General features: G+C 42.4%; 1 protein-coding gene across 8 annotated transcripts in view; it reads left to right on the top strand.

The window, feature by feature from the left end:
* Positions 1 to 24360, top strand: part of LOC131354001 (plakophilin-4-like) — a 119851-nt gene that overhangs the window by 86584 nt on the left and 8907 nt on the right. For all 8 annotated transcript variants that reach the window (XM_058391199.1, XM_058391197.1, XM_058391203.1 and 5 more), the window contains 5 exons: positions 2875 to 3045; positions 8914 to 9118; positions 15123 to 15255; positions 18152 to 18365; positions 23558 to 23741. In XM_058391199.1, the coding sequence (XP_058247182.1) occupies positions 2875 to 3045; positions 8914 to 9118; positions 15123 to 15255; positions 18152 to 18365; positions 23558 to 23741 (907 nt within the window). The remainder of the gene's footprint in view (positions 1 to 2874; positions 3046 to 8913; positions 9119 to 15122; positions 15256 to 18151; positions 18366 to 23557; positions 23742 to 24360) is intronic.

Here is a 24360-nt window from a genome sequence, read left to right as displayed (position 1 = left end):
GCGAGGCTGGCCCGTGTGATCCGATCCAACAGACAAGCTACTGTTGCTCAAATTGCTGAAGAAGTTAACGCTGGTTCTGGTAGAAAGGTGTCAGAATACACAAGTGCATGTTCATTTAGGGCTGTTTTAACAGCAAAAGGGAGACCACCACAATATTAGGCTTGATCAGTGTATTTAGCTTGTTTTGATGAATCATTTAAAAGTCTACCATCTTTATCTCATGATACAGGAATAATTCACACATATCGGCTGAAGACCAAATGGATTCCTGTTCACTTTTTATATGTTCACTCCATGGGCTGTAACATAAAACTCTTGTAAAGTATGACCCCCCTTTGTCCTGCACATAACACACCATTATCGATGTTTTCAATTTTTTGGCCTTGTTTGCGGGATTGTTTTCATCAACGAACGGCTCTTAATATTATTATTATTATTATTATTATTATTATTATTATTATTATTATTATTATTATTGAGGTGTTTTACATAACCATTTATAACATACTCCCTAATCTACCATGCTGGTGTACTCATGAGCTCATTTCGAGTTTTTGCGTGGACAGGGATATTTTAGAAAGAGCTGTTTTTGTAAATTGAAATTAGGATACTTCAGGAAAATCTGAATACTCTGAAAGTATTGTAAACTTATGAAGGACAGACCCAATTATTTGTCTTTGCTGTATGTTGAAGTTGTTTAAAAAGATGCATATGAGCAGATAAATCAGAATGTCGGGTCTTATTTCTGAAAATGTACTTATAGACATAGAACATGGCACCTACACTGATCCAAAATATATAGGAACTTGTGACTGACCGATGTTATGTGTTGGCCAGGTCTACCCTGTTAGATCGATTGTTTAAACAGTTAATCGCTCTGAGTATCTATCCTTGCATTTGTTTAAAAGAATAAACCGACAAGACCAGAGAGCTGTCTGTGTAAGGAACAGGGTCACTAATCTTTACCGAGGATGTAACTCATGATGACGTCATCCGAATGAACTCCGGAGTCTACAGAGACTTGATGGACAGATCAGTCTGTCAATTTACAGACAAATGTAGCATGACAAGGACCTCAGATGCACTGGCAACACAGCAAGGGACTTCATCAGAGGGGAAATGCAGAAAGTTTTAGCTTTTTTGTTTTCAGCAGACCTTAACCCAACCGAGCAGCCTCACACCTCCTGTAGAGGAGACTGAAGAGAGAAACCCCACAAAACAAAGCACAATTGAATGTAGATGGGATACAAGCCTGGAAAAGCATCACAAAAGAAGGTGAAGTCAGTGGGTTGCTTTCTTGAGACATCTATTGTGATATGCAACCAAATAGAAAGTGTTCTCTACTTCAAGACTTTCTCTTCCAATACTTTTGCTCACCCAAAAAATTGAATGGTCTGCTATCAAAAGGGCCGAGCTGTTTAACAAATCTAGCTGTAATCATCAGGAAACAAAAGCCAAAATATTCATCTAAGGTGTCATGTTCATCTTTCGAATTTCAAACTGGCATACAGCAAAAACAAAACTCCAGTCTCTTCCATCAGGACTGGACATAAACTGCGAGCTTTGTTTTTGACAGCTCTGGAATGCACGGTTATCTGTGTCTGGCAGACCGGCGCTTATTTTTTCAGATCAGTAAGCTTTCTTTTTAATTAAGTATGTTTCATTTTAAGAGTGTGTGTTTCCAGGCACTGCTAAACTGCTGTAGTTTTACTCGCATCCCTCTGAGCTCTGCTTCACATCTGGACTGAAAGCATGACCACAGAGCTGAACCGATGCGCAGTATCCCTGTGGAAAATGAGCACACACACACACACACACACACACAGACAGTCTGCTGCATTGACTCATAAACCTATGTTTGATTTGCTTCATGCACAGACTCTCACTGTCACTTTCACCCAGACGAAAAAAAATGCAAACCCAGCGCTTTTTTTTTTTTTTTTTTGCTCCAAGCTCAAAATGCACACATAAATACGCAGGGCTATAATTTAAACTGCAGTAATATGCATGATCTCATCTGGGTTTTCCCTGGCAGATGAGACTGGGATTGATTGGTAGGGTGCCAGGAGTTACTGTTCTTCTCTTTAGCTAAAGACACACAACCTTACTGTCGGTTTCTGTTTCCCCTAGCTCCCCTTGCTATGCATCCAAGTGACTGTAGTGGTGAATTACATCACTGCACAGTTTCAGTCTGCCCTAAAAGACCCTTAGAATATTTCTGTCTTATGCATGAAGATTGTCTGTAAAGAGAGATTGAAACCTGACGCGAGTCTTAGAGTGCTAATAATTAAGTTACTTTTCTTCTCAGGTTCGCTGAGGCTTAAAAATATACTTAAATATAAACTTAAAAATATTTCTCTGTGCTCTGTTATTGGCCTGCAAACATATTAAACAAAGCCAGGACTGTATAACGGGAATTAGAGGGTGAACGGCGTTTAACACCATCTGTGGTGAGGAGAGAAGAGCTGCAGCTCACGCAATCCCTTGGGCTACGCTGACATCACTGTTTTCTCTCAAATTCTTCCTAGCAAAGGCTTTAACCTAAATCACACGTGGGAAGGATGGATAATAAAATTTTCCCTCGCTCTCAAAAGCCTCTGATTGTGTATGCCTTGTGTTAGGGAGTCCACGCACCTAGCTCCTGCACACTTCCCTCAGGACACTGCTTGCACGACAGGATCTGTAAATTCAATATTATTCTCTCTCGACATTTTCTGCATTTTCAGTCATGCTCAAGCAAAATGAAGCTGAATCCAAGTGTGAGGTGTATTAGAATGTAGAAATGAGTGCGCTCTCTCTCTCTCTCTCTCTCTCTCTCTCTCTCTCTCTCTCTCTCTCTCTCTCTGATTCTGTTCTACCGATTGTTCTCCGTAGGTCTACGAGCGTCCTTTGCGAGTCAACACAGTCCCCATGGAGCTGATCTACGATCAGCTGTGAGTCCAGACCGCCATATTGGTCCCATCTACGAAGACCGAACTTTTCATGGGCCTCTGTACCGCAGCCCCAGCCACATTACACACTCACCACTCTACAGATCGCCTTCAGGTAAGAAGCGCTAATGCTCTACACACCTTCCTTTCAACGAGATGAGAATATATCTGAACTTGAACTATATATACATATATATATATATATATATATATATATATATATATATATATAGACCAGGCATAACATTATGACCACCTGCCTAATATTGTCTTGGTCCCCCTTTTTGCTGCTAAAACAGCCCTGACCCGTCCTGCACTGTGTATTCTGACACCTTTCTATCAGAACCAGCATTAACTTCTTCAGCAATTTGGGCAACAGTAGCTCGTCTGTTGGATCGGATCACACGGGCCAGCCTTCGCTCCCCACGTGCATCAATGAGCCTTGTCCGCCCATGACCCTGTCACCGGTTCACCACTGTTCCTTCCTTGGACCACTTTTGATAGATACTGACCACTGCAGACCGGGAACACCCCACAAGAACTGCAGTTTTGGAGACGCTCTGATCCAGTCGTCTAGGCAATATGTTCACTTGCTGTCTAATATATCCCACCCACAAACAGGTGCCATGATGAAGATAATCAGTGTTATTCACTTCACCTCTCAGTGGTCATATTGTTATGCCTGTGTGTGTGTGTATACAGTGAGGGGAAAAAATTATTTGATCCCCAGCTGATTTTGTACGTTTGCCCACTGACAGAAATGATCAGTCTGTAATTTTAATGGTAGGTTTATTTGAATAGTGAGAGACAGAATAACAACAAAAAAATCCAGAAAAACACATTTCAAAAAAGTTCTACATTGATTTGCATTTTATTGAGTGAAATAAGTATTTGATCCCTTTGTAAAACATGACTTAGTACTTGGTGGCAAACCCTTGTTGGCAATCACAGACGTCAGACATTTCTTGTAGTTGGCCACCAGGTTTGCACACATCTCACATCTCATGGAATTTGGGCCCACTCCTCTTTGCAGATCCTCTCCAAGTCATTAAGGTTTTGTGGCTGACCCTTCAGCTCCCTCCACAGATTTTCTATGGGATTAAGGTCTGGAGACTGGCTAGGCCACTACAGGACCTTAATGAGTGAACCACTCCTTTGTTGCCTTGGCCGTGTGTTTTGGGTCATTGTCAGGCTGGAATATCCATCCCCGACCCATTTTCAATGCCCTGGCTGAGGGAAGGAGGTTCTCATCCAAGATTTAACGGTACATGGCCCCATCCATCGTCCCTTTGACGCGGTGCAGTTGTCCTGTCACCTGGGGATGGTGTACTTGGGGTCATAGGCAGCATTCCTCCTCCTCCAAACACGGCGAGTTGAGTTGATGCCAAAGAGCTGGATTTTGGTGTCACTTGACCACAACACCTTCACCCAGTTCTCCTCCGAATCATTCAGATGTTCACTGGCAAACTTCAGAGCCAGCAATCTTTCTGATTGATAGGGGGTCAAATATTTATTTCACTCATTAAAATGCAAATCAATGTAGAACCTTTCTGAAATGTGTTTTTCTGGATTTTTTTTTGTTGTTATTCTGCCTCTCACTGTTCAAATAAACCTACCATTAAAATTACAGCCTGATCATCATTTCTTAGTCAGTGGGCAAACGTACAAAATCAGCAGGGGATCAAATAATTTTTTCCCTCACTGTGTGTGTGTGTGTGTGTGTGTGTGTGTGTGTGTATATATATATATATATATATATATATATATATATATATATATATATATATATATATATATATATATATATATATATATATATATATATGTATGTGTGTGTGTGTGTATATATATATAATTACATGAGGTCTCTGCACATATCTGATCAAAATGAAAATCTTGGTGTACAGTTAGTGTGTGGCTTAGTGGCTGCTGAGTATAGTGGGCGTTAGGATGGGCGTCAGGGTGGGCGTCAGCGTGTAATTTATGTTTAGGTGAGGGATTTCTGCACTGGATTGCGTGTGCCGATTGTAGCTGTGTTGAGAAGCAGAGAAGATTGCTTCTAATCTCAAGGGAGGCTTTTAAAAATGGCATATGCTAGTGTCATTCTTCATGTGTGGGTGCTCATAAGCTTATAAGCCACTTTAGGGGTGTGTGTGTGTGTGTGGAAGAGGGAGAAAGATTGCTCTTAAAGGCTCAGGTGTATCATCACATCTTTATCTCCCCTTAGAGAACGCTGTGTTCTCTACACATGCATTTTCTTTTCCTTCAGAAAAAGAATGGAGAGATAGTGTATCACAGAGAGAGAGAGAGAGTATAAGAAAAGGGTGAAGAGATGGAGGGAAAAAAAAGGACAGGTCTAAGAGCTAAGAGCAGGTCTCCATGCTGGAGTTCACTCTGTGAGTGGCAGAGTGCTAATAGCCACCATATTTCACACTGGCAAGCCACAGGTGACCGTTCATTTCCTGAGTAAATTTCCCAGACTGAATAGAAGGCGTCTGAAAATATCTGTGAAAAGATTTGCTTAATTCTATGCAAATGAGTTAAAACACGACTAATTTGACAAATCCAAATGTTTGGTTGCTGTAAATGCTCCTGCACCTGCAGTTCCCCTCTGTGTTTAGTTCCCATTCAACAGTGTTTGACACGAAAAGCTGGAAGAATAGTGAATGTACTTTTGCCTGGATTTTATTACCATAATAAAATGCATTTTAAACAAGGGGGGACACTATTATAGGATGCACAGTCACGTTATTGTTGATTATAATTTTAAATAAAGTTCGCATTACACCACATATGAAAGTGGGACTTGGATGAGTCTGTATGCAGTGTACAAAAGTGGAAGAAACAGACAAATATTGAAAACGCAGGACATGTCACCTCACAGATTACTCATTTTATGGAGTCGGTTTAGATGGAAACGTTCAAAATAGAAGCGAATCTCTTTAAACTTTTCAGAACTGTAGCCAGTGTGAATTGGCTTTTTATCACGCTCTCTCTCTCTCTCTCTCTCTCTCTCTCTCTCTCTCTCTCTCTCTCTCTCTCTCTCTCTCTCTCTCTTTCTCTCTCTCTGCTTCTGTCTCGCTTCTTCACATCTGATGAGTTTGCTCATAAGCAGTCTGAAGACAGTTCTTCCATAAATGCTTGCAATATGTTTGCACTCTGCTCCATCACTAGAAAGAGAGAGAGAGGAAGAGGGAGAGAGAGTGATAAAAGGTCATTTGGGTCTTCTTGCTATGAAGTACCTCGCTACAAATAATCCATCCCCGAATACTCTTTGTGTTGGTTCTAAATTAAATCTTAATAGCTTGTTGCCTTCTCAGCTCTCCGTTCATGGCAGCTTTAATCATCCTCATCGCCGCTTGCCTCGCCTCAGACAAACTCCACTCTGATGCTTCGTGGCTAATTGTGGTATAAATCAGACAGAACTAAATACTTGCCTCCTAAGCTATGATGAAATCATTTCAAATCTCTACCGCTGATCAGCAGTAGCATTATAGCAGCTTCAAATGAGGATTCTAGTGCGGGATCACTCGCGTCACTTCCTGTTTTGCTGTTTGTTGGGGGTAAAAAAGGCAAGGCGGCCACAGAAGTCACCCGTTCGGGTAACAGATGGCACCTTTAGCCTGCCGCTTGCTTCAGCAGCCAAAAAAAGAAACAGCTAGCCTCACCTTTGCTGATTGGTGGCATTGCAGTGAGTGAGAAACACACACACACACACACACACTGTGCATGATTCAGTGGAGGAAAATGTCAGTGGATGAAATGACTGAAGAATTCTTTTGTCTAAATCATTTTCATTCATTCAGCCAATCGCCGAGATCTCTGACATGTTATGTGCCGTTATGTGAATTTACAGGTCTAATACGGATAATTCTTTCCCTATTACTGTAACACAGGGGACCCATGCCAGGAAATTCCTGCCAAGATTCTTGAGGGTATGACTAAAGTCATAAGTCTTGCTATATTTGCCCCAAATTAAAAAAAAAAAAAAAAATGGACCATGTACCAAAATATTTTTCAGCCTGAGTGCACTATGCAATTTAGACTTAATCCAAAATAAGCACTCGGATTAAAGAACCAATCAGCGCTAAAGGTAATTGAATTAAATGTGCTAGTTCATCTGGTTGATGCTTTAATGCTGTTTCAGCTAGATGCCTACAGTTAAGGTCGAACGTTTTCACCCCTCACCAAGGAAAAACTTTTCAAATAGAAAGATGAAAATGAAAGGGTCCCCTCTTTTATGATCTAGTTTCAGCAAAACGGTTTGTAGTGCCAGTGACCATGTGCTCCACATCTTAATGACTAACTGTGAAGCTATCATAAAGATGAAATAACATTTGTGGAACCAGCATAAAAAATAAAAAAATATCATGTTTTGAGTCATGTTGCATACACCAATCAGGCATAACATTATGACCACCTGCATAATATTGTGTTGGTCCCCCCTTTTGCAGCCCTGACCCGTCCTGCACTGTGTATTCTGACACCTTTCTATCAGAACCAGCATTAACTTCTTCAGCAACAGTAGCTCGTCTGTTGGATCGGCTCACACGGGCCAGCCTTATCTCCTTGAGCCTTGGTCACCCATGACCCTGTCGGCAGTTCACCACTGTTCCTTCCTTGGACCACTTTTGATAGATACTGACCACTGCAGACCGTGAACACCCCACAAGAGCTGCAGTTTTGAAGATGCTCTGATCCAGTGGTTTAGCTTCGTCGAACTCAAATCCTTACGCTTGTCCATTTTTCCTGCTTCTAACACATCAACTTTGAAGACAAAATGTTCACTTGCTGCCTAATGTATCCCACCCACTAACAGGTGCCATGATGGAGTGAATAACACTGATCATCTCCTCATCTGTCACTGGTTATAAAGTTATGCCTGATCGGTGTATGTAACACACTTTAAAGTGTGTGTAAAGCTCAGTGTCTCAGTTTATTATGATATAATAAATATAATCATAACGATATTGTAATAAATAATACCTTTTTTAGTAAATTATATATAACTTTCTGTAACTTTTTTACAGAATTATATTATTTTTCCCTCCTTCTTGCAGCGCTGATTTACTTTTTTCAATGCAACACTAAATCTAGCAGCCTATAAAGCGACTCCCATTGTGTCTCATGATGTATGCAGTGTGTGTTCATTTTATTTTTACTTCATTTTAGATATAAACTTCTTGTCAAGTTGATTGAAACAGCATCGATTTTAAAGACAGGAATCAAATTCACCCCTTAATCAGCATAAGTCGTACAGTGTGCGACTCTGGTTCACATTTCCAACAGCTAATGTGTTTAGTTATACTGCCTTCAGTGTGTGTGTGTGTGTGTTTGGGGTGGTGGGTGTCTACGAGTTATTATCCACAATAGCACGACTGACTCGAGCCAATTCACACGATCCTGTCGGGACGGAGCCGGCTTGTTGTGTGGAAAAGCCGGAATGTAGTTGTGATGGAGCAAGAGAAATTATTTACGAAGGACGACTCCGCCAAGGTGCTCACCAGCTAAATATTTAACAAGGCTTGGCAGGATAGCATCTGATCCTACTTGTTTGCCTGTATCCAGGTGTTGCTCAAGGAGAAAGTCGGTCTTAATGTCAGTCATCAAGCCTGTACTACTCTACTGCAGAATTTAATCTGCCGAGAATTATCCTGCAAACGTCCTGTACATGAAGATAACGAGAAGTCTCTGGCAAAAAGCGCATCGTGTTTACTACAGGATTCAGCACTAATGGCTTCCAGATTGAGGGAATAACTCTGTGTGTGTGGGGCTGTTAAATCCCAGACATCCACACACCCACTTGTGTAGACGCTCTTACTCCATCAGTTCTCTGTTTCTCACACACTTCTCAGACATTTTCTCACCTCTCTCTCTCTCTCTCTCTCTCTCTCTCTCCCTCTCTCTCTCTTTCTCTCTCTCTCTCTCTCCTGATGTTCTGGTAGATAGTTGAGTTTTTCACATTTTCATGTTTTCTTCTAAGGCGTGGGGAACCTGCAGAGGAGCTCCAGCCAGCGCAGCAACATGACCTACCAAAGAAGCAACAACTACACAGCGGTGACCTATTCTGACCCGTACCGGCCCGGCCCATACCGACCCTCTGAGGGCGCCTTCTCTCGGCATGGCATCGGCATCGACGACGGAGCCATCCGCTCTCCCTCCATCGACAGTATTCAGAAAGACCCCAGGTATGTATACACACAAACACACACACACAGAATTCAAATGTCTTTTTGCCTCTTTGGACTTTTTTCCATATAATTCTTTGCTCTCTGTGTGTGACTTAATATTCTACTTTTTCCGGCCTTTCTTTCATGTTTAATTTTTCTTTTCTTTCCTGTTTGTGACCGTGAAATTGAATAATCGTTAATGATTTGTTGCTGCTCACTTGGTGATGTAGTGAAAAATAAGAATATTATGTTATAATATGATGAATTGTGTGGAATATGAGTGAATAAACAGTGTAATAAAACACACTGCTCAATCAGCCAATCATCACTTCCGGTCTCTTTGAGGAGGTGAAGGAGGAGATGGGTATCCTGCTAGATTTGCTGCCTGCTAGCTCCATGACTGGATGTGTGTCTGTGTGTTCTTTAGCAAGAGAAGAAAGATGTAGAGTGGTTGATGAAGGTGAGGTGTTTTTGTTCGGAGACCTTCATGTAACATTGAAAAAGCTTTTATCGTCATTTCGACCATTTATAGCTGGCGCGGTACATAGCAGAATGAGACCACGTTTCTCCAGGACACTGTTGCCACATAAAACATAAAAGAGCATAACGTAGAGCTACGAAACAACACGGAGCTAAGGACAGAAAGTGTTTATGGAAGGAGAAACATTATGGAAGGAGTCTCAGGTTTCAGAGCTTGTAAAGCTTCACAGTGCAGGAAACTCTTCAGGTTTACACTTTCTGGTTTGTCTGAGAAAGGTCAAGCCTCGTTTTTGGCTCATAAACAGCCATTGCCTCGCTAACATCTCTTAAAGTGTATGCATTTTATAACATAAGTGACGAGAGGAAATTTGGTGGTACAATATGGTGGAATAACACTCCGGACCATGCTTGGGTTTCAGTGGGGTGGTTTTTCACGTAACAGCGTGACCCATTGTGTGTTCTTCCTGACTGAACGCAAGTGGTCGTTGACCGGAAGATCGGGGGTTCACCGCCAAGTTGACCAAGGCCCTTAACCCTCTCTGCTCCAGGGGCGCTGTATCATGGCTGACCCTGCGCTCTGATCCCAACCTCCAATGATGGGATATGCGAAGAAAAGAATTTCACTGTGCTGAAATGTATATGTGACAAATAAAGGCAATTTATTAATTTATTATTATTATTACATGCACAAGTCCAGGTTATTAACACCGTTTAGAGGCAATCACAAGTCTCTGTGCTTTAGTGAAGGTTTACTGAAATTGGATGAAATGAATGAGCCTCTTTAAAATCTAAACTTGTAACATGTTTGTACAAGCGGTTGTAAAGTAAGTGTATGTGTGTGTGTGTGTGTAAAGTGATGCTGCTCGTGCTTACTGGGCTCTTTTTTCTCCTGGTGCTGACTCAACACTGTCGTATTCCCTCCATTCACTCTGGAGTTCACCGGGCAGGGGGCCAAACATTTCAACACAGCCTCATGCCTGGCCCCTTTACTGCGGATTCCCACACGGCTCCGTCTTCTTCTCTGTAAGGCAAAGCATGACGTGTGTGTGTGTGTGTGTGTGTGTGTGTTAGTGTGTGTTAGTGTGAGAGATTGTCCTCCTTTTTTTTTTTTTTTTTGACCTACTCCCCTCAACTTCCATGCCCTCGCACAATGGGTGTGCTGTTCACAGTCTTGTGTGTGTTGACACAGGCAGGTGGTTTAGAGCAGGCATACACACACACTCTGGTAGGGAAGAGATTTATAGAATACAAGACTAAGTGGTCACTGGGGAAGTGTGTGTGTGTGTGTGTGTGTAAATCAAAGCGGAGTAAATGCAGTATGGCCCCAGGCTAATTCTGATGAGAAGCGCTTGCCTTTTTACTAAAGTCAGCCTATTTTTTCCACCACACGTCCTGCCTGTGAATATCAGTGCATCATTCACACACACGTACGGCCGTCCTTTACACTGCAACACACACCACATCACCACCTCCATCTCACACACAGTCCAGTCCTGCTAATCAGGAACGACAAACCGTTTGCTAATTGGATCTCGCAATAAATTTACGGCCGTTTACGGTCGGTTCACATCAAACCCTGTTTAGTTTGTCTTCTCATTGTGAGATGCCAGCCTACGAAGAAGAGTGATCCGTCTCCTCCTCAACCCGACTGCAGGAGGTGAACCAATCATGATCTGTATTTTTAGAACCCTCGCAGAACTTTCAGGACACACGGCTCCTCCAATCACCTCACATCACAGCACACAGCAGGGCCTGCTGATTTCACCTTCACCTTATCAGAAGTACTAAACTTTTTCTGACTACAGAAACCCCTCATTTACCCACTTCTGCAAAACCTGGCCTTCTTCATAACCTCCTGAAATTCTTTTATGTAACTCCCCAACTGAGATCAGTCCACTCACTCGCTTTCAACAGCAACTCGCTTACATCACACACACACACACACACACACACACACACAAAATCAGAAATCAGGTCACGACTTCAGGGCACCTGCACGTGCTTTTCTGAGATCTAAGTGTGCACAGTATCTGCTGCAGTAATGCTCTGCTGTACATGATATTAGTGCAGGACACTCTCTTCTCTTCTCTTCTCTTCTCTTCTCTTCTCTTCTCTTCTCTTCTCTTCTCTTCTCTTCTCTTCTCTTCTCTTCTCTTCTCTTCTCCTTTCATCTCTTTTCTTCTCTTCTCTTCTCTTCTCTTCTCTTTTCTTCTCCTTTCTCTTCTCTTCTCCTTTCTCTTCTCTTCTCTTCTCCTTTCTCTTCTCTTCTCTTCTCTTCTCCTTTCTCTTCTCTTCTCTCATCTCTTCTCCTTCCTTCATCTCTTCCCTTCTCTTCCCTTCCCTTCCCTCGTCTATTCTCTTTCCTCGTCTCTTCTTTCTCTTCTCCTTCCTCTTTTCTCCTTCCTTCTCTTCTCTTCTCTTCTCTTCTCTATTCCCTTTCCTCCTCTCTTCTTTCTCTTCTCCTTTCTCTTCTCTTTTCCTTCCTTTACCTCTTCTCTTCTTTTCTCTTTCCTCATCTCCTCTCTTCTATTCTCTTCTCTTCTCCTTTCTTTTCTCCCTCCCCTTTTCTTCTTATCTCTTCTCCTCTCCTTTCTCTTCTTACTCTTCTCCTCTTCTTTTCTCTTCTTCTTCCTTTTCTCCTCTCCATTCTCTTCTCTTTCCTTCTTCTCTCCCCTCATCTCCTCTCCTTTTTATTCTTCTCTTTCTTCTCCTCTCCATTCTCTGCTCTTCTCCTTTCTATTCTTCTTTCTCTTTTCTTCTCCTCTCCTCTTCCCTTGCTCCTACTTTTTTTTCTCTCCTTTCTCTTCTTCTTTTTCTTTTTCTTCTCCTTCCTCTTCTCCTCTCCATTTTCTTCTCTTTCCTTCTTGTCTCCTCTCCTCTCCTTTTTCTCCCCTCACCTCCTCTCTCCTCTCCCCTCCTCTCCATTTTCTTCTCTTTCCTTCTTGTCTCCTCTCCTCTCCTTTCTCTCCTCTCCCCTCCTCTTCATTTTCATGAGAAGTTGTAGCACTGAAACAGCCCTCTGCTGATGCAAATGAGAAGCAGAAATGTAAAGGATGTGTTTTGCTTTTTAAACGCAGCGCTTGATTCTGTGGCGTTTGTTGCAGTTCAGTGAAAGGAGTCCAGTACGCATGCTAAATGTCATTTCTGTCTAGTGTAAAGGATAGTGTTTGATTTCAGGCATTATTACACTACAGAATATCAGGTACTACATGCACCAGTATATAGCCTACAGTGTATAAAGCGTGTATAACTGGGCTAGCTCTGGAAGAAGAATCGATGACCAGTGTAAAATATATATATATATCAGTAAAATGTTAGCAGAGAGTCTCATTTGCCCGGCAGTTCACCAGCAATAATGAGCAAATTCCAGCCTGGGATCCCACCGGCTGCTGTATTGCTGAGTCAGCACCGTTAAATGTCACCTCATAGAGAGAATCAAGGTGAGGAAATTGTTGTTTATTGCATTTGACTTGACAGACAGGTTGATTTCCCACAGACTCCTCACATTTCTCTGCTGCTGCCATGAGCAAAATTATTAGAGGATTTGTTGTTTCTGGGAATCCATGCACAAGGAATGGTAATTCCGATTAAAATCCAATTGAAATAACTGGAAGTCGGAGAGGTTTAATTTTTGCCTTGCCAATCTTCATTTCAGATGTAATTAAGTATAACGACCTTAACATACCCCGCTTTTGAGAGACTGGGACTTTTTGCATGTCGGTATGCTAAGCCCTGTTGGACAAGCTTGTGTACGTAAATCCCAGTAGGAAGTATGGTTTGGAATGGGGAAACTGGGTTATCACACTGAAAACAAATAAGTTATCTTCTATTTAGATTTTACTGCATACGACTTCATACAGTGTGACTTACACGTGTCTCATGTATACAGCTGTGAGGTCTAAGCTTGCTCAGTATCTAATGCTGCACTGTGCATGCTATTAGTGCAGGACACTGTGAATCGAACCTTCCTCTTATCCTTTCTCTTCTCCTTCCTCTTCTCCTTCCTCTTCTCCTCTCCATTCTCTTCCTTCCCTTTCTCCTTCTCGCTACACTGTGAATCGAATCTTCTTTTCCACTTCTCCTTCCCTTCTTCTCACTCCTTCTCTTCTCTCCTCTCTCCTTCTCCTCTTCTCTCATTTCTCTCATTCCTCTCTCTTCTCCTTCCTCTCTCTTCTCTTCTTCTTCCTCATCCTCTCCTACTTCCCCTTCCCCCTCTACTTCCCTTTTGTCTCTTTTCTTTTCTCTTCTCTTATTCTTCCTCTTTTTAAGGGCCTTGCTCAAAGGCCCAGGGCTGACACTTTGGGAGTGGTGGGATTTGAACACATGACCTTCCAGTCAGTAGTCCAGCATACTGAACACTGAGCTAGCACACCCCTACTGACCCCTGACACCCCTACCCACTCTGTTGAACTGAAGAACAAAGGCAGAGATTTTTTAAAGGAGGCAGAGCCAGGCTGAAGGATTGAAGCGAAATCCATGACATGGCATGTGAATTCTATTAAATGTTATGGATACATCTGCGATAATCATGATCTCACCCAGAGGAAAAAGAAACTGCTTACGTTAGCCAGTCCAGCTGTGTTTGTGCTTAAAGAGTGATATTTACCATACGTGTGTTGTATACAGTATGGGCTTGATTTGTTTTAACGTCACACACAGCATTGATTTCCTCATTCTTATTCATGGTCATACACCAGAGCTGATCTACAGCTTGAACGCTATCGACTGTTGTGCAGATAAGTCAAGCCTTTTGTCATTTCCCACCATGATTTCCTATCGGGGGAAAAAAAAGACCTGTATATACAGAATCTGCTTATGACCTTCGAAGATGTTTAATAGTTTATTTATACGCTTTCATTATTTAATCCAACTTTTTCCCCTGCTTGATAGCAATGCTCGTGTGTGGAACTTGACCCTGATTTAGGAAGATATTCCTAGACACATCAACAATATCAATTAAAGCATTTCTAGGAACCTGATTTCTTGAGACGTTCACAATCACTAGCACTGATCTGTAGTCATCAAAACTATACACGTGTTCAAATAAATCGACAAAATGCAGTTCAAATCAAAAAGACACTGTCCCTTTTACTCAAACTTGGCTAGCGTCACTTGCAGTGTTGCCAGATCAAGCAGGATCCCCCGTGACGGAGCTATTTTTATTCACCTTGAGCTGATACAGAATGGCCTTCTGCTTGTAAGCAGTCATTTGTCACCGTTTCATTCCAGGGCTAGCTTAGCACTGAGCGTCCAGCGCATGCTAACTCTACATCACACACGGTCATTTTCACCACAGAGGCTTATTGGTGTTTTTATTGGTAATCATTTCAGGCTACAGAAATGATAGTACAGGACGTCTTTTTGTTCATCACTTATATTTTTACATTATTTTATTTGAAAATATAAATACTTTTTTGGTCACTAATCCATAGCTCTCACACTCCAGTTATTCGTCTTTAATACACTGCTATAAACACTAAATATTTTTCTTAGTACTCGGTACAGTCTTGTGCTTTAAATGAAGTGTGTGTGTGTGTTTCAGAGAGTTTGCATGGAGAGACCCAGAGTTGCCAGAGGTGATTCACATGCTGCAGCATCAGTTCCCCTCTGTGCAGGCCAACGCCGCAGCTTACCTACAGCACCTGTGTTTCGGAGATAACCGCACTAAGACCGAGGTAACACACACAAACACACACACACACACTTGAAGTAAATGCTAAGCAACACTGAAGTATTACTCAGTTATACAAATGGCAAATGAAGGCTACTTTCAAAAAAACATGTCCACACACACACCCAGAAAACATGATTATCTTTTTATCCCTATGTACCCCTGAGTTTTGTTTCTGTGTATTTAAGTCTATGCTCAAAGATATCTGGTGTCCACCCTGCTGAGAGAGTTCAGAGCATGCAGTGGAAGTCTGGCTCCACCCTGAGCTTCAGAGATTTGCTCCATCAGACCTCAGGATATTGCTTTCTTTTTTTCCAGAGCTCCACACATGCCTTTCTTTCACTCGGAAACATTGTTGTTCTTTTCCGGAGACACAACACTCTCTCTCTCTCTCTCTCTCTCGCTCTCGCTCTTGTTCTTTCTCTCTCTGTCTTTCTTGTTGTCTGTGTCTCTTTCTCTTTCACATTCTCTCTCTCAGTCTCTCTCTCGGTCTCGTTCTTTCTGTCTTTCTTGTTCTCTCAGTCTCTCTCTCTCTCTCTCTCTCTGCAGCGATACTAGCGATAACACTGTGCATACATAAATTACACACACTTTCTCGTACCCACAGCGCTCACTGATCTGATTTATACGCCGTATTTGTTCTCGTGATTCCAAATATCACAGATAAATACACAATTTCCAGACATTAGCCTTTACTCAGTAGGATTGTTCTGCTCGAGAGCTCTGCATGTTCCAAGAAAAAGGCCAGATGTTTGGATAGCGATTATCTTCACACGGCAAAAAGTGTTCCGGTGCGAAGCGTTCAGTGTTTATTTCAAACAGCGCTCCTGGGGATCCACACTCCAAACCCAAATTAAACATCCTCCAGCATTCAGTTACCCCTACAGACCTTTGCGGATCTCTTGACCTTGATTAACTCGACCAGGCTGTTCAGATTGAGGTTGCAGTAAGCGTTTATCCCCAGGCACAGCGTTCAGACGATTCTGGTTTACGTGTGAGGTCCGTTTAGATTACAGCCACAGCATTGCACTTTCTAGCAATGCCTTCCTCATTCTTCAGACTGTTAAATCAAGTAAGACGGAGTTGTACTTACTATTCGTTACACCGCATCAAATATAATCATAATGAGAGTGCTTGTGTGAGGATCATGAAGAGCATTGTGAACAGAGCTGAGACGTGAAATGCAATACTTCCACTTACAAGATGAGATCATGTTCCTTTTACTGTCGTACTGTTAACACATACACCGATCAGGCATAACATTATGAATATTGTGTTGGTCCCACTTTTGCTGCCAAAACAGCCCTCTTGCACTGTGTATTCTGACACCTTTCTATCAGAACCAGCATTAACTGCTTCAGCAATTTGAGCAACAGTCGCTCGTCTGTTGGATCAGATCACACGAGTCAGTATTCACTCCCCACGTGCATCAGTGAGCCTTGACCGCCCATGACCCTGTCGCTGGTTCACCACTGTTCCTTCCTTGGACCACTTTTGATAGATACTGACCGCTGCAGACCGGGAACACCCCACAAGAGCTGCAGTTTTGGAGACGCTCTGATCCAGTCGTCTAGCCATCACAATTTAGCCCTTCGTCAAACTCGCTCAAATCCTTACGCTTGTCCATTTTTCCTGCTTCTAACACATCAACTTTGAGGACAAACTGTTCACTTGCTGCCTAATATATCCCACCCACTAACAGGTGCCATGATGAGGAGATAATCAGTGTTATTCACTTCACCTCGGTCATAATGTTATGCCTGATCGTTGTATAACATATACTATACTCATTTATTCTTATTTCTATTCATTATACTGTGAGTTGTACGCTGTCTATAATCGTGTACGTGACAGATAAAATCTTGAATTTTAAAAAGTCCAACTGATTAACGAATCTCTCTGAACTTTAATGACGTAGGCCCGAGGCTTAGTTTAGTCAGCTGTGCTGCTGCATTTGCCTTGCCTCGGAAGCAGGAAGCTCGTAATTGTGTCATTTTAGACCTTTGAGCTACCAAGTGGTGAAAAAACACAGATGTTCATCTTGTTAGCAACAAGATAGTCAGCTAACTGTGATGAGTGAGCTCCTCAAACCAGTGCTGTAGATTGAACAACTATGTTTATTCAAAGCAAATACTTGTATATTCTTTACATTAGAGTTTATGTAAAAGTGCTGCTTTGTTTACTGTTGATGCTGGGAGCAGCCATGTTGAGTTGATGTCACTTGCTGAACTCAGGGACTGAGGAGATCTTTGTATGATGAGCAAGCGTTTTCTTTGTTTCTTATAAGTTTTGATTTTTAATTAAATGCTGCATTAAAACAAAAATGAAAAAGCTAATCCTAATAAGCTGGTCAGTTTGTCCCAACTCAAAGGTTATTAAAACAAAAAACCCTAAAACTCAGAATCGGAGCTTTCAAGTAAAAAGCTAAAGACCCTTAGTTCCTCAAGAAAGGGAATAATTTTTTTTAATAGTGTAAGTTTTCTTACAGTCAGATAAAACCTGGCAGTTTTGACATAGCCATTCTAATGCAGTATATTATTGCTTTAGTTAATAACTAAAAATTCAGCTCTTTTGTTTTCCACCCTCGTGCTTGAAACCAGGCAGCTGATTAAAAGAGATGAATTACTGTATATAAATGTATTTATAAAGAAAAAGTGCAGAGAACGGTGAACATCAGCAGAAAGTACGATGCATTCATATGACTTTATATCATGAGGAGGTGAGGCTATTATTATAGAATAGATTTTAAAGTTTCAGATTTTTTACTCTCTAGATTCTAATGTTTTAATTTCTCTGCTATTTAACTCCGAGCACTCCTTTCTCTCTCTTCTCTGCTCACGTGTTCCACCTGCTTTAGAACCGGTTTGATCTTGTTAAAGTGTCTCCTGTTATTCCATCAGGTGTGTCGGCTGGGTGGGATCAAGCACCTGGTCGATCTGCTGGACCACAAGGTCGTGGAGGTGCAGCGGAATGCCTGCGGCGCTCTGAGGAATCTGGTGTACGGCAAAGCCACCGACGACAACAAGATCGCTGTGAGAAACGCCGGGGGCGTGCCGGCTCTGCTCCGCCTACTGAGGAAGACTGTGGACGCAGAAGTGCGAGAGATCATCACAGGTGAGAGAGAGTGGGAAAGAAGATTTTAAGTTGGAGTAGAGTAGTGTGTTCTGGATCAGAGCTGAGTTTGGCGTTCGGTTCATTTGAGTGAACGTGTAAACATTTGTGCACCGTCAGCTCACGTCCCCCGTCTGCAGCGAAGCATGCGGTCTGTCTTTCCACTTAACAGTTCAGTGTTCATCCTGCCATCTGCCACACACTCATTATAAATCACACACTGTAACCAAACAAGGGACTCGCTCAACCCTCCCGTCTCTAGATGCCGTTACCACCTCGGTGCTCTCCATTTCTGAAACGGAGCTCGACGGAATCCAAAGTGCAGCATGGGTACTCTGCATCTCTGACACTAACCAACAGCAGCGTATCATTGGATTTCAGGAGTTTTATGGACGTTGCAAGTTGACGTGATCATAGAAAGGCTTTGAACAGAAGAAAAATCAGATTTATACCACAGCATGGCTCAATTCCTTAGTCTGATTGGTCAGAAGATGCACAGCTCAGACATTAGTTCCAGCTTTAACATGATCGCCAGGCCTATGCTAATGCATTATTGTTTCTATAGCAACAGCTCATAAACAGTCCATGTGAGAATAAAAAGCCAAATATGTGTTGCAACAAAGAACATCACTGACGTGTTTTTTACTGAATGGTATGGAATTGTACATAGATATGGAAGGAATCTCAGTGCTTTGTGACAGGCATGCTACACAGGTGTTCAGGACAGATGTGTTTACTTTTTCTGGTGTTTAGGGAAAATGACAAACTTTCTGAGAGAGAAAGAGAGGCAGGGGGCAGTCATTAATTCAGCAAACACTACTGTAATTGTTTGGCAGATCGCTCTGGTGTAAGCAGAATAACACACTCGAGATCACATGGTATTGCTTAGATGGTTGTGTGTTGTACTGTGCATGTAGACTGTGCTTTTGCTTCAATTAATTCAACACAGGAGAGAGAAATACCATGGTCAATACCATATTACATGCTCTGCTTTCCCACTTAATAAGACAGCTTAAGGAGTATCAGTATGTCACTCATAGTCTTGCCTTGGTCATATTGCTCATGTGCACTGGGGTTCACTGACTTCTTGACAAGATCAGATATTCTGCACTTTACTGTATTTTGGGCTTGTAAACGTTGTCTGTTATTGACCATATGGTTGCACCCTGGGGTGTTGTTCAACCACACACACACACACACACACACACATATACAGAGCTGACTGTCTGACCTGCTGCTTCCTTCTGCAAGGTCTAATGATCTATTTCGGCACAGTGGGCTCCAGCGCCCTCACCGGTGTGTCTGAGTCATTAGTGTCTAAATCAGACCTCCCCTGCCGTCCTCGGTGCTAAACCCGGTTCTGTTCGGGTTGCGTAAGGCTATGCGATATGCCAGGGTCTCAGACGCGCCAAAATTGGCTGCGGTACCTGCATCGTCACACGACTTACCCGAGAGTCTGTGCCAGAGGACACGTGGGACGAAAACTTCTTGAAGCACTAGGCAGTGTCCTCTGTGCGAGAGCACAAAATGAAACACACCCACTTGCAGATCTCTAGTGCTTTAAGTACTGTCTCACCCTGCAGTGCAGCAGATGCTGAATTTGTAGAATCGTGACCTGTCGAGTGTGTGTGTGCGTGTTGTGTGTGTGCGTGTTGTGTGTGTGTGTGTTGTGTGTGTGTGTGTGTGTGTGCACGCGTTTCAGGCACAGTCTGTATCACTTGGGAGTGGAGGATTATTAATCACCTGCTTCAGCATACATGGTTGCCTCCCTTGAGTCTGAATCATCTTTGTGTGTGTGTGCACTCTTTTGTAGTATGTGCGTGCTAGGAGATGTAAATATCTTTGTGTATTTAGATTTTCTTTGAGAATTAATTCACTAGGGTTATAGGTAAGCACACACATACACACAATGCTGCTTTTACATTATAACAAAGACAGGAAATTCCGTACTGAAATTAAAGTCAGTGATAGCAGCAGCATTATTATTTCTTTGTCTGCACATCAATATTTGGCTTGATATGTTTCCAAAAGTTATCTTGATAAAGTTATCCTGATTGGTTGCAACCTACCAAGAAAAGAAGTAAACATTCCTTCTTCATTCCCACGTGAGATGTGTCGCATTTTGCATTATTGGAAATAATTTTAACAAAAGATGTAATGCAGGATTTTGTTTATTTACTTGGCATTTTGAGTGTCTGAACAACACCATTGATTGCAGACAGCCCCCTACATGCAGGAACCAAGACAAAGTGACATGTCTGTCTGTCTTTGCTAATTCTCTCACTCTCTGTACCGGATCTCTAACAGAGATCTGTCCCCTGCTCCAGCAGCTCTCATTACTGCTGAAGTGATTAGTTCTGACACCATCGTGTGTCACGTTGTTCGGCTAATTGGTGGATGACGGCGCCATTTCCTGCAATTACACGAGGGCAAGAGCCCCATTGTCACCTTAGGATTTTTTAGCCAATCAGGGCAGAAAACGCATTCAGATGCAGCCAATGGGTGGGTTTCTCTCCCGTGAGTTAATTAGGAACGACGCAGTGTAGTCGGAGAGACCGTCCTCTCATATTCTCGTCTATTTTTTTATTTTTTTTTTTGCAGCAAAGTCACTGTTCACAGACTGAAAGCTCAGCTGATTGTCCAGCCGATTCCACTGCAATTGTCATGGTGACAGACTGCACAGTGTTGAGTCAGTAATTTTATCTTAATTTATTGCCTGTGACGGCTGCATAATGGAGAGCGTGTTATTGACAGCCGGTTGTATAAGACACACGCTGAGGAAAGCATTTCAGAGTAAACATGCTGGTGACAGCTGCTGGAGTGTGACATGTAGCCTGGCCTTGACAGACATGACCAGTGACTGTCAATCTGTACGTGTGTGTGTGTGTGTGTGTTCCCATGAGCTTCACCATGTTGTCAGTCAGGAGAAATAGGTCTTCATGCTCCACTCTATTTAGCAACAGCAAGCAAGTGATGAGGCTCAGACATGCATTCACACAGCCACAAGACAAACAATAATGTTACGTGTGTGTGTGTTTGTGTGTGTGTGTGTGTTTGTGCGTGTGTGTGTGTGTGTGTGTGTGTGTGTGTGTGTTAGAGCTACATCTCTCTCCATTATAATACACACCCACTTGATTAGTCGCCTAAATTGTGCAGTTTGTGACAGAAGAAAAAGTTTTTGGTTTTGGCAGTGATGTTCAGCATCCTTCACTGCAACTAACAGGCACAGAGGCCACACCCCCTTCTCTCTCTCTCTCTCTCTTTCTCTCTCTCTCTCGACTACACTCTTAACTCTACCATCTTGCTTGCTTTTATTCATGCTGCATTTTTTCCTAAGCTTTCAGTCCCCTGAGGCATAGGGAATGTTGGCCCTCTTCATGAACTCATAGTCCAAGCCATGAGAATGTGTTAGTTGTGTTAACGCCCATAGCGTGTCATCATTCCTGTCCTTTTTTATGCCTCTTCCTCCTTTCCCCAGATCCAGCCTTAGCTCATGTGTCTTTAGAGTTCGAGACGACAGACAGACGTTCTCCACGCCACTGCACAGTCATCTTTCCCTCCAAAACACTCCATCGCCTTTCCTTCTCTCTCTCTCTCTCTCTCTCTCTCTCTCTCTCTCTCTCTCTCCCTCTTTGCATCGTAATCTCTCACTATATTTCACGTTCCTTCAGTTTATTCATTTGCGGTGCACGACAAACAAAAATTAGAAAAGCCCGCGGTAAAGTTAGATGAATCATGTCAGCATTAGGGTGATGAAATTGAAGAAAGTAAACGAGTATCATCGTGAAGAAGTGGAAATATGAAGATTTGATCTGACTCGCCGTTTCACTGCAGCGAAATGTGGACGTCTGCCGTCCTGTCGACTCAGTGATGCTGTACGATGTTTCATAAAGGAACGGATTGTACAGTAACCTAGATTATAAATAAATAAATAAATAAATCGCGTTTCTACACACACACGCACACACATCCACGGTGCAGGCTTTTTGTCTGTCAGAGCCCATTAATTGAAAGTACTTTACGAGACACAAACCAGAGCACTGCCTCTGAACAGGATTTAAGAGCTCACCAGGGAGCCATCGGAAGAAATTCCTTGCCCCCACACACACACACACACACACACACATACACACACACACACCATCGCTGAATTTATAGTGCATCCCCTAAATAAACTACACAAAAGAGCTTGTCTTGTCTACCAATTTGTAATTCCATGTCCTGTTGATTTTTTGGCTATTTTCTGTATTTATTTTATTTTATTTTATTTATTTATTTTAAAATTTAACTTCGCCTTAGGGTTTATCAAGGCAAGGCACAGACATTTTTTTCCCCTTATGTCTACATATTTATGCATGTAAACATGTTCATGCTGTGAGTGTATCATTGCCGTCGATTCCCTTTAGCAATTTCATTGAAATCCCAAACATTGTTGTTGAAGCGTCACGACTCGACATAGCTCATTACAGGGCCAGTGAAATGCTCTGAGGCTCAATCACAGAAAGAGTGATGCGTCTGTGTGTGTACGTGCCTTGGTGCATGTAATGTCTCTGCTTTTTCTTCTTTTTTTTGGCACAAAATTGAAGAATATATGAAAATCAAATGTGCCATATTCTGAGCACTTGTTGCCCTGCATGTAATACACGTGTCAATCAAATGTGCACCAGTCTCTGAGAGGTGAAGATTACATTTAAGCAAACGTACACACACTTAGTGTGGTGCGAGTGAACGAGTGAGAAAGAGACAGAGATCAGTGACAACAGATAATCTCCATAACACTGAGCTGATGGAGAGAGCTCTGGCTAAATCCAAATCAGGTCAAGGCAACACACACGCTTGATCCGCCTCATTTCCGGCTGCAATGAACAGGCACTCATGAGGAGTGGGGTGATGGAGAGGGACACGATTGGGTGCCTCTATTTTTTTTATTTATTTTTTCTAGTGCCTCGAACACATTCTCCTAGTCAGCCTTGAGCTGACACCTCTGATTTAATCACTTGCTCAAGATTGGTTTTGTGTGCACGTGTGCCTCAGCATGCCTCATTGTTCTGTAAAAAGCTTTATAAACTCAGACAGGGAGCCTTAACCCTGTGTGACCTTTACGTGTGCTTTATATATGCTCATGTTTCTCACTTGGACATCTCTCTCTCTCTCTCTCTCTCTCTCTCTCTCTCTCTCTCTCTCTGTCTTCGCAGGGGTCTTGTGGAACCTGTCCTCCTGTGATGCAGTTAAGATGACAATCGTCCGCGATGCCTTAACAACTCTGACCAACACTGTGATCATTCCCCACTCGGGCTGGAGCAGCTCGTCCTACGACGACGACCACAAGCTCAAATTCCACTCGTCACTCGTGCTGCGCAACACCACCGGCTGCCTGAGGTAAAAACGGCACTGCAGCTCCCCCTGATGGAGGAGGAGGGTTTTATACACATATACACACACACACACTGCAGAATCACATTTATCTCAGGCTGCTCTCAACGCAATCGGATATGATGTTGATATGAAGTTACACCGTAGTTAGACCGTGCAGAGCTCTTACTTTGACATTTATCGTTGAAATTCTCATACAAGTCATGAATAATTGTGGCTTTGTGATCTGATTAGTCTGCAGTTAGCTACAGATGTATTCTCTGCAGCGCAGATGCCATGGAAGGGTGTCATCTAACCATATGTAACAGGCTTGAAGTGGAAGAAATACAGCAGCACGTTGAATATTCCGCTTTATTTCAAATGTAGATGGTCAGTGAAGACTTGGAGGCTGATGTAGGGAATTTAATCTCATGACTTATGAGTTTAGCAGCAACCCAGATGTCTTAATCTCTCACTTGAATCATCATTTGCTTCAGAAACAGTATTCTTCCGTATTCTTATTAGCTCTAGTGCAGAACTAAAGAAGCAGGGCACCGGACATTGCTTGACTTGACTGCATTTGTATTAAAGGGCTAATTGAGGATATTAAAGTTGTACAGTGAATAACAGACTGGCTTAAAAAATT

Source organism: Hemibagrus wyckioides, linkage group LG06 (genome assembly GCF_019097595.1).
Source record: "Hemibagrus wyckioides isolate EC202008001 linkage group LG06, SWU_Hwy_1.0, whole genome shotgun sequence".
Lineage (NCBI taxonomy): Eukaryota > Metazoa > Chordata > Actinopteri > Siluriformes > Bagridae > Hemibagrus > Hemibagrus wyckioides.
This window is presented reverse-complemented; position numbering and strand designations above follow the sequence as displayed.